The 16,293-nt window shown below is 44.2% G+C and overlaps 1 protein-coding gene across 2 annotated transcripts in view; it reads right to left on the bottom strand.

Annotated features, from left to right (window-relative positions):
• Positions 1-1,639: 1,639 nt before the first annotated feature.
• RNF222 (ring finger protein 222) overlaps positions 1,640-16,293 on the bottom strand; it is a 39,872-nt gene continuing 25,218 nt past the window's right edge. For both annotated transcript variants that reach the window (XM_085616847.1, XM_085616848.1), the window contains exon 2: positions 1,640-4,349. In XM_085616847.1, the coding sequence (XP_085472973.1) occupies positions 3,668-4,309 (642 nt within the window). In that variant the 5' untranslated portion in view covers positions 4,310-4,349 and the 3' untranslated portion in view covers positions 1,640-3,667. The remainder of the gene's footprint in view (positions 4,350-16,293) is intronic.

Genomic DNA, 16,293 nt, shown 5'->3' with positions numbered 1-16,293 from the left:
AGTTGCCTATTGGAATAATCAAACTAAAACCACATATAACGAACAAGAATGGTCCACACTATGGTCCTCGGCCTCACGCAAAAGGATTTCCCCAGTGCTCTCACATACAAAATTTTGGCTGCTCCACAAGGCTTTTTGGACCCCTGCACGGTTATACTTATTAGGCCTCAGGGAGGATGCATTATGCTGGAACTGTAACAATGAAAAAGGGGATCTAGCACACCTTATCCTTTATTGCCCATCACTCAAAATATTCTGGGAGAAAATCTTTGCTCTTATAAATAAATTGTTTGACTGTACGCTAACAAAAGAATTCTCCACCCTCACCACGGCATTTATGAGCACAGAACTGAGTTCAGAACACGATAAGGACCTACTAGACCTGCTACTGACAGCAGCCGTGAAAATGGTCCTCGCCAATTGTAAAGACACAAGTAAGACATCGTACAAACGCTGTTTCAACTGCATCACGCATCTTAGAGGAGCGGACATCATTGCATTACAAAACTCACCCTGGAAACCAGCCTTCAGAAGGATGTGGAAGTTCCTCGACACGTTCCTTGACTCTTTTGAGCCCCCATGAAAACGAGTCAGGCCGGCGAGACACAGCCTGGCACCCCTATGTAAGCTCCACCCTGACAAAGGAACTTAACTGGGCCCTACTGGCCGCAACCAATGTGGCCCTTTCAGGTCTGTATGTGTGCCATCATGTGTAACAACATCCCCACTGTATGTCAGAGTAATGCAACTCTCAGGTGCCTGCCCCCTATCTCTTCTTTCACCCCTTGCTTTCCTGTCTTTTTTTGTCTTCTTTTCTCTCTTCTTCAATGATAACGGCATGTAGGGCTAGCTAAGAATCATAATGTCTAAAAAGCGATTGGTATACCTTATGCTAACCCTGTACAGAATTGCTAATGTGTTCTTGCATAAAAAATTAATAAAACAAGTTGAAATAAAAAGAAAGAAAGCACACATGAAAAAAAAAAAAGCTATGTTAGGTGAGAGAGAGAGGGGTGAGGTCAGTGCTCAAACCTCCTGCCAGCAAAGACTTGCTCATATTTTGAAAACGGGCAGTTTTCCACAAGTTAGGCCAGCTCTTATGTATTTACAGATGCTTTGAAGGGATATTATTTTAGCATACTTAGTTTCCTGAAGGTTGCCTTAAGGAGAGATAACACGGAACCATACATTTGCCTGGATGAAACTTTGTCTGGCCACGTGTGTATGTAGATTTGATAATCCTCAAGCGCCATCCTCTGTCCTGGGTGCCGTTCACTACTTCAGGAGGACTCATTCAGGAAACATTATGACCCATAGGTGCTTACACATTTTTCCATAGGTACAGAATAAGGAAACTCCTATGTCTAAAGAACTAGTTAACAAACCCATCAGGACCCTTGGAGCATGGCCTCAGCTACTCTTGACTAGCCCATGGTGGAAGCTAAAAGAAATTTTATTGTTTGGCCATCAGCACGAAGAAAACATTATGATATATAAAATACTGCTTTAATTGAAAGAAACAGAAGTTACATACCATAAAATAAATGCAATTAAAATATATTCGCACAAACTTTTTTAATTCGAAAACATGTTGAATAAATAGTAAACCATGCCTTGGAACTAATAATTTAGCATTTACTAACACATTAAATTTACCTACAAAAGCTTTTAGTCCTAAAGTCTTACATCTATGAAATCTAGGTAAGCTTTTTCCTTGATAATAACTTTCTGTTCCCCGGTATTGTTATTTGGTTCAGGTACTTCTCAAAATTAAAATACAAATTAAAGTCTCTTGGAATTCTGAATAATTAACTTCCTGAAAAAAACTATGGTACATTAAGCCTTTAATTTTGGCTTTTTGGTGCAGTGTGAGGTTTTATAAGTAACCAATTTTCGTGATAAATTTAGTTGGCTTTATCTTATTTTGAATTTCACAAATGAGGATTCGTATTGTAAAGGAAAGTGTATGCTTTCTATCAATGGGACTAGACAATAAATTGCACTATACTTTGAAGGAAAAGAGTTTGAGCTAAAAGGCTCTTTGAAGATCCCTAAATGAATTAGATAACGGGTGCTAGAACACACCAGAAATTAGTCAACGTGTAATAATAAAACAGAGTAATACTACTGAGAAAGCGAGGTAGACAAACTCAGACTTGCTCCTTCATCAAAGAGTTTTAATGGAGTATTTTTGTTAAACAATGTGGCAAAAATCAACAAGGGAGACTTCAAACATTCACAGACATTCACTTTTATTTATCTAATTGGTAATTCATTCTTTATAGTACATATATGGTCAGCGGACCCATCTGATTTGTACATGACATCGAAAGTCACGAAAGAGTGTTCCAATAGATGAATGCATCACAGTAGATTTTTAATGGTTTTGTCTTTTTAAATGTATCTCACAGTTAGTAACTTCTAAATATGCAAACGTCTTCTGAATGACACTTTGGATGTTTAAGTGTACCTTATTGAAACACTTATAATGAAGTTCCATAAAAGACAAAAAGTAAGTCGCATGAGGTGTCATCTCCCAAAGACAATTGCATTTATGATGTAAAGTTGAGGCGCCTAACCCACAAGTCTGCTCTGATAGCCTAAGTGTAAAAGCATCAAGCAAAAATGTCTTCGGAACTATAGGATTCTGAGGCGCCCAAGCATGGGTGTGGTTTCCGCTTTAGCAAAAGTTATAAATCAATATCGTTGATAATTATTTCCCGATGGATTTTAACCACTTGCTATAGCGAAATGTGCTGATAGTTTGAACAATACATATTGGAAAGTGTTTGTCTAGATTAAGAATCGAACCAAAAAGGTGGAGCCGTACTATTGCTGCAAATACTCTCTGGGATAGACAGTAACCCATTTAAATACTGCTGCTGGTATTAATACACATAGCCTTTAAGTCACCACCCGCCTTGTTGCTAAAGACTTATGGAATAGATTCTGCTAGGCTTAAATTAGGTACAAATTACAATAGCTTCTGTATACCATAATATCACAGATCATGCACCATCAACTAAGGTATGCTCTGTCAATATTGCTGTGGCAAAAACAAAAAATTAATAACCCTGGGAGTTTCTCCTCGGGTAAGGGGTGATTTTGTTTTCTGTTGAGGACTGCCAGTCTTTTCCTGGCAGTTCTGAACATGAAAAAAGTATGCCTGAACATCCACCCTAAATAGGACAGATGGTCTGTGGTACTGAGACCGAGACGCCATGTTTGTAGGACTGTAGGTCTAAGGTTTCCACCAGCAGAGCCAGCACCGATCCGCCGACTGAAACAGGGTGGTTTGCCTGACTCTATACAGAGCATCCGAATCTACACTTTGGGCAAGAGAGTACAACATCAAACTATGTCTGTACTACCTGCTTTTTTTTGCGGTCATTGTAATACAGTTTACCTGTAGACCATAAGTGCGCCATGGTGGAAGCAAACATGAACATTGTTGTCTCTATTACAGGATATTACCATATGTGAACAAGTGATTGGTCTGAAACTATGACCCTTCCATTGTGCCATAATCATAGCTTTCATTTGGTACAAATTCCCTTGCAGATTTAAAAATTCCATCAATACTTTGGACATTGAAATGCACAGCACAGCCACTTGATGAATGCCACAAATTGCAGTTTATCATTGTGCAGGTTAAGCTCTTAAGCAGTCACGTGTTCTTTTTGGAGATGAGAATCCATGGAAGTACAGCTGCCAAAATGGCGACCACCAGGATCATCAGTAAAAGCAGTATCAATGATGGAGAATGACAGCAGTTGAGTCCTGTGCGTGGGCTTGCTGGGGTTGGCCTTTCACTCTCTTCATTATCCATTGGCTGGCCAAATTCACTGATGACGAAGATCTGGGATGTGGCCAAGTTGTTGGTGGATGCAGTTCGCGATTCCGTCGGACAGATTGCTAGGTACCTTGCAAAGTCGTGCTGGATGTCATTCTCAATGGTTATGACCTCAGAGTTGGGAACTACCAATGTGTTTGTAGATCCCACTCCCGCGGGATGCCTCAAACAAGACGGCGACAGTGGCACCTCCAGGGTTTGTGCTTTCTCTTCGGGCTTGGGGTGCCAGCATATGGCTTTCTTGTTCAGAAATGTGACATATCTGCAGAGGGGGCAGACAATGTTCTTCTTGATTGGTCCTTCTTGTTTGGCCGTCACCAGATACTTCACCAAGCAGTCGTGGCAGAAAGTGTGGCCGCAGCTCAGCCTCCTCTCCGCCGTGGACTTACTGTGGAGGCGCTCATAGCAAACCGGGCACTCGGGGGAGCTATCCTTACTGCTCTCCTCATCTGACATTGTTGTGAAACGGCCGGGTCAATTTTCGGTCGCCGCCTCACTGAAAACGAAAAATCGGAATAATAAGTGGAGATGCAACAAGAAACATAGGCTATGTGGTTTTCATAAAAATAAATAAAGCTATTTTAGATACAGACATTTTCTTAAAAATCTAAGTGCTTATTACTGTAAACCACAACATTGATGCCCAGAGAAGAAGGGCACAACGTATACTGAGATGTGTCTGCTACTGTATGCTGTTTTTAACCAAAATATAGCATTTGCACACAGTAGAAAAGAGAGAAGTTTGTATATAATGAGAGTTAGAAGGGAGATGTGGAACATATGATAGGGTGTTGGGGGAAAAACCTTTGACTAGAATTCCTGTATTAAAAGAGTGAAATAAAATGTCAGATGTTGCTATAAGGTAGTAGGAAAAACCAATAATCATTTAAAAAGTCAACATGGCTTGTGTAGGTGCGTTGACATGGGTCTAGTTGTGTTGGATTCTTCGTGCAAGGAGGATGCTGGCACTTGATGGTAGTCTCAGAAGAGAGCTGAGAAGCCGAAACGCCACTCAGGCACAATTTCCCCTTTTCCCTTCTGAGTAGGTGTAATATAATCACACTGAAAAAGTGAGAAAGTGAGAAGCTTCACCAAAACGACATTGATAGCAGAAGTGACGTCAAACACCATTGGACGTCACAATTGTGTGACAGGGAGTGTGCTTTCTGACAGAGGCTGTGTCACATTACTTTGGTATGTTTGGCATCGGAGGGAGTGATTGTGAAAGGCCATGAACAGCGAGTTTGGCAGTTCAGCCTCCCTTGTAAATGCACTGAGGGTTGTTTTACTGGGCAGGAACCTATGAGCGAACAGAGGTCGTGTTTACAAGTATTATCATTTGACCTACATGCAAAAGGGTGGGGAGGTTATTGGAAGATATGTTTTTAGGAGGACACGCCAGTTAACTCGAGTTCACTTCCTGAAACATAAGTCGAGAGTAGAGTGTACCGTCATGCTGCCGTGCTGCTTGTAACACTTTAACTGCGTTCACCCTTATACCGTAATATTGTTTTGTACTTCAGTGAACAGAGGTGAGTCCGTGCACCTCTGCTTACTACAAACAACCATGCATCTGTACGTCCTAGTCTAGCTGGGGCAGAGGTTTTGTGTACTTTACTCTCTTTGAATAAACGTCCACCTTTACTGCCATACACCACTTTAGAGTTAACTTATCATCCATCACCCATGCAGCCTGTAAAATGCTGTAAACAGAAGATGGAAATGTTCAGTGATGTGCAGCAAGCCATGGACTTCTAAGAAGAGGCCAGGGTCTGATGCACAGCTGAAATATTAATGCAGCTATTCGATTCTATTCTATTCTATTCTATTCTGTTCTATTCGATTCGATTCGATTCGATTCTATTCTGTTCTATTCTATTCTGTTCTGTTCTGTTCTGTTCTGTTCTATTCTATTCTATTCTGTTCTGTTCTGTTCTATTCTATTCTATTCTGTTCTATTCGATTCGATTCGATTCTATTCTGTTCTATTCGATTCGATTCGATTCTATTCTGTTCTATTCTATTCTATTCTGTTCTATTCGATTCTATTCGATTCGATTCTATTCTGTTCTATTCTATTCTATTCGATTCGATTCGATTCTCTTCTATGCGGCACTAAAATAGCGCATAGCTACCCTTAGGCATCCCAACGGAACTGGCAGTTATACTTATAACAGTGTGGTGCTACCACCCGTTCGCTGTCTCCAAGTAGTCAAGACTCAATGGACACCGAATCAGAAGTCTCTTTTCACTTATAAGTTAGCGTGTTTCACTCTTGTGCAGTATTATTGTGCACACCGGAGCGTTCACAAGCTCTCAAGCTAGACACTCATACACACCCATTCTTGTCTTGTGGGCACCTGCTACATACTCCTATTAAAGAGGATTTTACTATTGTAACTTCAACAATATGTTAGAGCATCAAAACACAATTGCACAGATATAGGCGCACACACATTCGCACTTAGTTTATCTTTAGGGAGTTTTGTAAAGCTCTGCCTGTCTCCTTTGGGAAGGGCGATTGGAGAGCCCAAAGTCTCTTAAATAACCAATGGACCTCTTAGTCCTTAGATATTTCAAGTCTCTGGTCCTGGATTTCAATCTGGCCCTATCCCTTCAATCCCTTTTCGGTCGCGCCAGTGGGTCCTCAATTGTATAACACTGTATCTTGAACAAGCCAGTCCGCCTTACCAACTGACCTCTTACTCGCCTCACCCAACTTAAATCATCAGCACATATTTCTCTGGCACATAGAGCAGATACTTTTGTATTACATGCTATAATTAGTTTATGCCCAGACCTCAAGCAGAGGGTTGATGCAGTAATATTCCAGGAATTCACCTTAATTTCCAATCTAATAGCCTGGATCATAGAGCATAAGAGGGCATCTTAGAGTTTGTTCAGACACTCTTTCCAGTTTCATCCAATCGTGCCCTTGTCCTGGGCCAAGAATCTCTGCTTCATGAAGCAATTGAGGGAGTACCATTGCATTAAAAGCTATAATGACAAGTTAAAATGGGGCCCTGCAAAATCTCGTTTACATTTCTTCAGCCCACCTACTGTAGCTAATTCCCCCTGTTTTCACTGCGTGTTATAAGAAACAAGGGGACCCAATTACAATGTTCAGGGACCTTGGGTATCAATGAGTTTTGAACACAATGGCCCCGGATATGGACAATAGGAGCAGAGGAAAATGAATATGGACTATGAATCAGTTCTATATTTGTGCTGTCCAACCGGACAGGATCAATTTATTAGTTCACATATTTACAAAAAACTAAAGTGGGGACACAATCCTGTATCCAACTAGGTACACATAAAACAAAGCAAAAAAAAGGCTCAGGCAGAACAAATGTTTGTACGTGATACATTAAATAAAAAACAAGCATAGATGCGCGTTCTATTTTTAAAAAGCCCGTTTTGTACTTTTGTTCGTTTATTTTATTTTTCCCCTGATTTTAATAGGCAGTACTCCTGGGGCTCACCCCTTACTTGCACTGTAATTGGTAAGAACACCGCCGCTTGTGCGGGCCCGGTTTCGGGGTTGTGGAGGGTTTCTTTTTACTTCCTAGCGGGCGCCATCTTGAGAAGGGCTTTGACGCTCTTCCAGCACCATCTTGGGTGTACCGGAGGGTCGTTTTGCTCCCCACCTGGAGGGACTATTTAAGGCGGTCCTTGGGCACTGAACACATTGATAGAAACGATTGGCCAGGTATTGGCAGCTAGTAACAGCTCTTGCGCAGCGTGGTGAGCGCGTTCTGTTTTTAAAAAGCCCGTTTTGTACTTTTGTTCGTTTATTTTATTTTTCCCCTGATTTTAATAGGCAGTACTCCTGGGGCTCACCCCTTACTTGCACTGTAATTGGTAAGAACACCGCCGCTTGTGCGGGCCCGGTTTCGGGGTTGTGGAGGGTTTCTTTTTACTTCCTAGCGGGCGCCATCTTGAGAAGGGCTTTGACGCTCTTCCAGCACCATCTTGGGTGTACCGGAGGGTCGTTTTGCTCCCCACCTGGAGGGACTATTTAAGGCGGTCCTTGGGCACTGAACACATTGATAGAAACGATTGGCCAAGTATTGGCAGCTAGTAACAGCTCTTGCGCAGCGTGGTGAGCGCGTTCTGTTTTTAAAAAGCCCGTTTTGTACTTTTGTTCGTTTATTTTATTTTTCCCCTGATTTTAATAGGCAGTACTCCTGGGGCTCACCCCTTACTTGCACTGTAATTGGTAAGAACACCGCCGCTTGTGCGGGCCCGGTTTCGGGGTTGTGGAGGGTTTCTTTTTACTTCCTAGCGGGCGCCATCTTGAGAAGGGCTTTGACGCTCTTCCAGCGCCATCTTGGGTGTACCGGAGGGTCGTTTTGCTCCCCGCCTGGAGGGACTATTTAAGGCGGTCCTTGGGCACTGAACACATTGATAGAAACGATTGGCCAGGTATTGGCAGCTAGTAACAGCTCTTGCGCAGCGTGGTGAGCGTGTTCTGTTTTTAAAAAGCCCGTTTTGTACTTTTGTTCGTTTATTTTATTTTTCCCCTGATTTTAATAGGCAGTACTCCTGGGGCTCACCCCTTACTTGCACTGTAATTGGTAAGAACACCGCCGCTTGTACGGGCCCGGTTTCGGGGTTGTGGAGGGTTTCTTTTTACTTCCTAGCGGGCGCCATCTTGAGAAGGGCTTTGACGCTCTTCCAGCGCCTTCTTGGGTGTACCGGAGGGTCGTTTTGCTCCCCACCTGGAGGGACTATTTAAACCAGTCCTCCGAGCGCAGCGGGATCGCGCAGCGGGTCGGCCTCCGCTTTGCCGGAGTCTTGCCAGAGTCCTGCCCGTCTGCGCCCGTCAGCGTCTCGGCAGCGGCCGGAGCTGGACGGTGGGGTGCCTATTTTTGTATTTGCTTGTAGTACTTCTGTGTTATCTCACAGATATGTTTTGCTATATTTCGGCAGACTTACTTGCCTTACGCCCCCCTAGTGGCCAATGTCATTCTTTCTTTCCTGGCAGCCGGGCCTTAAGAAAAGGTTGTCCAACTTGCGGTTGGCGTCTTCCAACGTCTATCGGAACTGCGCTGGACAATATTCCGGCCCCTTATCAATGTCTTCTTCTTAATACTAGATCCTTGACCTGTCACTCCCTTGATATCTGGAATTTATTACAGAATTCCAATATATCATGCCTATTTCTTACTGAGACCTGGCTGAGTGACTGCTCTGCACCTGATTTAGCCAACGCCATCCCTCCGGAATACAACATCTTTAGGAGGGATAGAATATCAGGCAGAGGGGGAGGTGTAGCTCTTGTGGTAAATAAACACATTCCTTGCTTAACCTTCCCGGTAGAGAATATTCAGGGATGTGAAGCCTTGGGTTTCACCCTTCAGCTCTCCCCCCTCCAGGCTTGTACCGGGATTCTCCTGTATAGAGCCCCGGGACTTGCAGGGCCGTTCTTTGATGAACTACAAGTAGCTCTCTCAGTCCCTTGTCTCAGATCTGAGCATTGTATTCTTCTTGGGGATCTCAATGTTCACATGGATAATACAGCGGACCTCGATGCAATGAAACTCAGTGACATCACAGTTCCATTAGGATTGTCTCAGTTTCTGCAGAAACCGACGCACAACAAAGGCCATACTCTTGACCAGATTTTTTCAACAAAATCTATTACGATAACGTCTATACAACCAGTATTATGGTCTGATCATTTTTTGATCTCCTTTTTTGTGCCTGCCACTGCTCTTACTCGGGTGAGAGAATCAATAGAGACCACGCGAACTTCGCGCCCTTTCCATCTGCTTTCGGTGGATATGTTATCTGAGGCCCTTACCACCTTTCCATGTCCTCTTTTGGGCAATTTGGAAGAGAATCTTAGTCTCTTTCAGAATTGGCTGACAGCCAGATTTCAGACCTTAATCCCCGAAAAAAAGCTTAAAGCAGGCGAACGTAGAGCGTCGGCCCCATGGTTCACTCCCCAGCTAAGGGAGCAGCGGCAGGGTTGTAAAAGGGCTGAGAGAGTTTGGAGACGGACCTATGATATGACTGAGAAATTGAAATTTCGAGCAATAACTAAAGCCTACCACCAGTCAATCTGGAATGAAAAAAAGGCCTATTTTGAGCGTCGAATTGATGAGGCTGAAAATGGCTGTAAAGAAATTTTAAAAGTTGTTCTGGATTTCACCTCTCCAGCTATCTGTACACCATCTCATACTCATTCAGAAGTATGGATAAAACAGCTTGCAACTTTCTTCACCAGTAAAATCACAACCATTCAAGCCTCTCTTTTCCACCCTAGCTCTCAGTCGATCGTGGGTCCCTCATCCCCCCCTTCATGTAGGGAGGGTCTAGGCCCTTTTCTTTTACAATTTCCACATCTATGCCTTGACACTTCTCTCGAGCTTTTGTCAAGCTTGAAATCAGGTTCTCCACTTGATCCGTGCCCGGCTAAACATCTGGGGAAGGTGGCACCCGCTTTAAATGCCTTGCTGAACCCCCTTCTGAATTCTTCGCTGTCAACGGGAGTGGTCCCGCAGGCATGGAAACATGCTCTGATCCTGCCATTGATCAAGAAGCCTACCTTGGACCCCCTCATCCATGCCAACTATAGGCCTATTTCCCTTCTCCCTGCCCTGGCGAAAGTGGCCGAGAAATTTGCACATCGGACGATTTCCAATTTCATCGAAGGAAACGACCTGTTGCATGACACGCAATCTGGGTTCCGTGCAAATTTCAGCACGGAGTCGGCTCTTCTCGAGGTCACGGATGCCATCAGGGAAGTACTCGACTCTGGAGGAAGGGCCATGTTGGTAATGTTAGATCTGTCGGCGGCCTTCGACACCGTCCCTCATGATCGCCTCCTTGTAAGACTTTGGGAGAGCGGCATTCGGGGAACGGTGTGGAATTGGCTTAAATCTTTTCTGGCCGGCCGCCGGCAAACGATCTGGGCGCCCCCTTTCTCCGCTGATATGGCCCCACTAGAGGTAGGGGTACCGCAGGGTTCCATTCTTAGCCCCATGCTATTTAACATCTTTATGGCCCCTCTGGCGGTAGTCGCGGAGTCTTTTGGCGCCCAGATCGTATCTTACGCCGATGACACCCAGCTCCTGTTCACTTGTGATAGGGGCGGGTCATTCGACGGCGTACAGATCAGGGATTGCCTTGGTGCGGTTTTTGAGTGGTTCAGGTGTAATGGATTAAAGTGCAATTCCGATAAGTCGGAGCTGCTCTTTTTTGGTTGCACCTGTGAACCAGACTGGAAAGCTTGGTGGCCACAAGATCTGTTTCCACCTGACAACGTGTCTCTCAAGGCAAAAAATTTGGGCGTGATTGTGGACAGTGAATTGTCCTTTGGGCCACATGTTTCGTGCCTCTCAGGTAAATGCTTTGGCATTTTACGGATGCTGAGGAAGTTTCTTCCTCTAGTGTCTTTCCAGCATAGGAAGATTATTGTTCAGGCCTTGATCGGATCTCGACTGGACTACGCAAACGCCCTTTTCTTGGGTCTACCAAAATATCTTTTGACCCGTTTGTAAGTGGTCCAGAACTCGGCAGCCCGTGCTATTTACGGGCTCCCGAGAAGAGCAGGTGCCACGGCTTTACTGAATTCTTTACACTGGCTACCGATCGCTAAAAGAATTCTTTTTAAGTGCCTGACTTTTGCCTTCAAAGCTTTACAAGGATCTGGCCCTAAGTACATAAGGAAACGTCTCTCCCGATATGTACCCAGCAGGTCTTTGAGATCATCTTGTCTATCCAAAATGACAGTCCCGGTTATCAGGCGTGCAAGGATGGGAGGTCGATCGTTCCGCTACCTAGCCCCGAAGGAGTGGAATGAACTACCACTTTCTCTCAGACAGGCTCCCAGTCTCCTTGCTTTTAGAAAAGAGCTTAAAACGTGGCTTTTTACTAAATAAACTTTTTACTAAATAAACTTGATCCTTCTCTTCTCTCTGCTTTTTTAGTTGTTATGTCTTGTTTTGCCTGCCGATATTCTTCATCAAAGCGCCGGGATGCTCCTCGGAGTAGCCGAGCGCTATAGAAGAAATAAATTAACATAACATAACATAACATGTGCGGAGACACCGTTACACATGAGTAATGACAGGTTAAATAAGGTTTACGGTGTACAGAGAGTCGACGATGTTTCAATCCCATGTAAACAATTGTTGAATCATCATCAGAACATTACATTACATGCCAGAGTCAAAATTACTGTAGAGTTAGAACGGCGGTGCAATGCCACGCTACCAATGGCCGTGAGAAGTACCGCAGCAGCATGTCAATATGGGAAACAGATAGATTGAGTGCTGAGTATAGCGGCTCAATGAGCCATACAAATTGCCCAGGTTCCCTGCTCGGACACGCCGCTGCGTTTTTGATCGAGATGTTTACATTGATGCGCCCGGCACAGTTTATAGTTGATCGGACCTAGCTACTGGCACTCCCTCCCAGTTTCCCATCCAAGTACCTCCAATGGACACGGGGTTGCGGTCCTTGACTAGGCAATTTTGATCCCATGGCCTTACACCACAGGTCAATTTGTACAGCTCATTGATCCACTATACTCAGCACTCGATCTATCTGTTTTCCATTTGGACACGCTGCTGCTGTCCTTCTCACAGCAATTGGTAGCGTGGCATCGCACCGCCATTCTAACTCCACACCAAAGAGATTGCTAACATTTTCTGATACATCGTCTTCAGAGTCAACAGGCGATTCTGATCTGGGGGAGGGCCCTTCCAATCAAAATAAACAAATAAAGCCTTCTTTTTTAGGATCAGGCCAACAAAAAACGCGAGAAAGATACAAACCACAACCATGGAAAATGAGAACACGACGACAATAATACAAAACATAAAAAAATCGTCCATCATAAATCTGTCCAATACAGGTCTCACAAAAGAACAATCAGCAGTTTTGGAACTAGGACTCCCATTTGTTCCAGGGGTAAGACCTGACTTCACAAAATTGAAAATGGAAGCCATGGAATTTTTTCGAAAAATACGTCTAAGCATTTTCTTCAAATATAAGGAAGATACCACACGATCTGAGGCGAACGGATTACGGATGAAATCTAACTTTTGCTCTCCCACACACAGCATCTCCAAGGACATTGTAACATTTGAGCATGCCGTACTATCATCCTTAAATGTACTTGAAAAGAAAAAAGTGGTTGTTAAAAACAACATCTCACGCGAACACAGAATGGCCATTCAATCAATCAAGGAGTAAAAACCTTCAGTCATCAGGCCAGCTGATAAAGGTGGTGCCGTGGTCATATGGTCAAAAGAAGCATACCTCAAGGAGGGCAAAAGTCATGTGCACAATCCCCTGTGGTATTGACGCATCCCGCAGGATCCCACAAAAGAAGTTCAAAATGAAATAGCGATGACAGTCAACAAAGGGTTTGAAATGGGCATTTTGGGACCAAAGGAGTCTGAGTTTCTGATTAATAAACATCCACGCACTCCAATATTATACGTTTTGCCCAAGGTTCTCAAGGACGCTGTACACCCCCCAGGCAGACCAATTGTTTCTGGATGTGATTCCGTTCTAGAGCCACTTTCCAAGTATATGGACATCTTTTTGAAACCGTTCTTACCTGCAGTTCTATCGTATTCGCGCAATACCATGGAATTCAACAATAAAGTGGAGGGTTTTGAGTTTGACCCTCCAATCCATATCTCGGTAGCAATGGACGTAACATCCCTCTACACACAAATTCCCCACCAGGATGAGCTGGTTCAATGGAATTTTATTTGGAGCAGCGGCTAAGACCACACCCAGTACCAACTCAGTTCATCCTCCGTTTGGCCTCCACATCCTTACGCAAGAAATTTTTCAAATTTAAGGAGGATTTCTTCCTACAAGTCAAAGGGACAGCCATTGGTTGTCCTTTCGCTCCTGAAATGGCAGTACTGTACATGGCAAGGTACGAACACTGATATATTTACAACAACAATCCATTCATTGATCAAATATTGCAATGGTACAGATATATTGACGACGTTTGGTGCATTTGGAAAGGCACTGAATCATCCCTGAAGGAGTTCCACATGTGGCTGAACAACCTCAATCCTGCTATAAAATTCAGCCTGTCACACAGCAAAAAAGTCTCACATTTTTGGGACGTGGAGGTAAAAACATTGCCAAATGGTCTGATCATGACGTTACACACCAAACCAACGGATAAAAACAACGCCTTACATTGCAGCAGCTACCACCCAAGAAACGTGAAAAATAATTTGCCGTATGGCCAATTTTTGCGTATTAGACGTAATTATACCAGACAAGAAGATTATGAATTACACGCTGAAACGTTGGTAGGGACATTGAAGGAAAGATGTTATCCCCACAAGCTACTCAAGCCTTCCATGAAAAAAGCATGGTTTACACCAAGGGAACATCTTTTGACAAAAAAGCATAAAGCACCAACAGACCGTACAGTTTGTGTCACAACTTTTGGTCCTCACACTCATTCTTTCAAGAAGATTGTAAGCAACAATTGGCATCTGATCGAGAGTTCCATACAAAACGTAGGCCCCCCACTCTTTGCCCTGAGAAAGAACCGTGTCATTGGACAACAATTCATACGCACCACAGCAGCGTTCACTAAAAGGCAAGAAACTCGTATGCATTTCTTTGAAGAGATTGCTGCCAGCAGTCACTTTTGACAAGCAACCTGTGCAGAAGCTCCCAGAGTCATCCAGGAGAGAACAATCATCTACAGGCAAGTGAACTGGCACTGGCGACACAGCATCGTGATCGCCCATTGAGAAGATGTAGCCGCTTTTAAAATAGCGCAAGGGATGTCCCCCATGCTTGACGATCACGTTTGTCCTTCATTTAGGTGGAGCATATACAACAAGGCCAGATATCTCAACAAACTAAAGAATGGTATAGATACAGGCAAGTGTTTCCGTTTCTCGCACTCAGTCAGAGTCACCACTCAGTAAAGATTATACATCACCATTGAAACTTCCACATACTTTCTCCTGACAGGAATTGGATGCATTACAAAAACATTTTCCACTCAATCCTTTGACGATTTGCTCATGATTGTCACAGAGGACCATTGCAGCCCTCCCACACTCTCAACACATTGAAGTTACTTTGCTAAGTTGAATAAGAACACAGCAGTGGATCAGGGTTCCCTCAGTAAAATGCAAGCTTTTTATTTACTTTTTATTTATTTTCAGCTGACACAACCAAGTCCAGGCCCTGATGAGAACCCCTCAACAGGTCGGGGTCTGAAACGTGTTGACCCCAGCTCTTGGGATAAGGCACTCGCAGGGTATGCTGCGAGAGATTTTTTTCTACCAAAACTACTCTCTAACCGACAATACCCCAAAAAACTGGAATTCCCAGAGCCACATACACTGGCAGGACAAAAAAGACATTTTTCGTAAAAGTATATTTTTCCGCCTAGTGTTTCAGAATAGAGTAAGGGACTGGTCCTACATGTTTTGTTTAAGAATCTGTCATTATGTTTTGATATGTCATTTTTTGTTCAATTATTTGTTTGTTATGTATTTTTTCATTATGTTTGTACATATGTTTCAAAATCAAATGTTTGCCTTCATGTTGACCTGACCCAAATGCAATAATCTTGTTTTTCTGAATTAGATAAAGAAAATTGAAATAAATCACACAGGCTTTTGAATTAAGGACATTGGCTCGTTTATTGTAGAAACCTTTTTGTTAAATAATGCTATTTAGACACCAGGGGGCCGATTCCGATCCTGGAAAAACCGGGTACAAACCGTCGGTCGGAGCGTTTTCTCCGTCCGACTCGTACCCGGGAAAAAAAACCCTACAAACTTGCAAGTACGATTCGTACGCAAACACCATTTCCGTACGAATCGGAAAAAAGACCGACCGACAGAAAAATACATACAAATGTGATCCGGGACACCGCGGACGTGACGTCCGGATGGAGTTTGGCAGCTTTTTACGTACCAGCAAGTACGATTCGTACCGACTGCAGTCCGGATGGGAATATTTTTACGGCACCCAAAAAGTGCCGGAAAAGCTAAGTATGCGGCGATGCGAGCTAATTAGGGGGCCCGGTACGCGCTGTAACCCCCCCGCCCCCGTATGTTTGCGCAGTACCCCCAGCCCCCCCGCAGGTGGACGTGCCGTACCCCCCAGCCCCCCGTATGTACGGAGCGTACCCCCACCCCCGTATGTACGGAGCGTACCCCCAGCCCCCCGTATGTACGGAGCGTACCCCCAGCCCCCCGTATGTACGGAGCATACCCCCAGCCCCCCATATGTACGGAGCGTACCCCCACCCCCGTATGTACGGTGCGGACCCCCAGCTACGTGCTGGGGGTCCGCACCGTGCATACGGGGGTGGGGGTACGCTCCGTACATACGGGGTGCTGGGGGTACGCTCCGTACATACGGGTGGCTGGGGGTCCGCACCGTACATACCGGGTGGGGGTACGCTCCGTACATAC

Source organism: Triturus cristatus, chromosome 7, assembly GCF_964204655.1.
Source record: "Triturus cristatus chromosome 7, aTriCri1.1, whole genome shotgun sequence".
NCBI lineage: Eukaryota > Metazoa > Chordata > Amphibia > Caudata > Salamandridae > Triturus > Triturus cristatus.
This window is presented reverse-complemented; position numbering and strand designations above follow the sequence as displayed.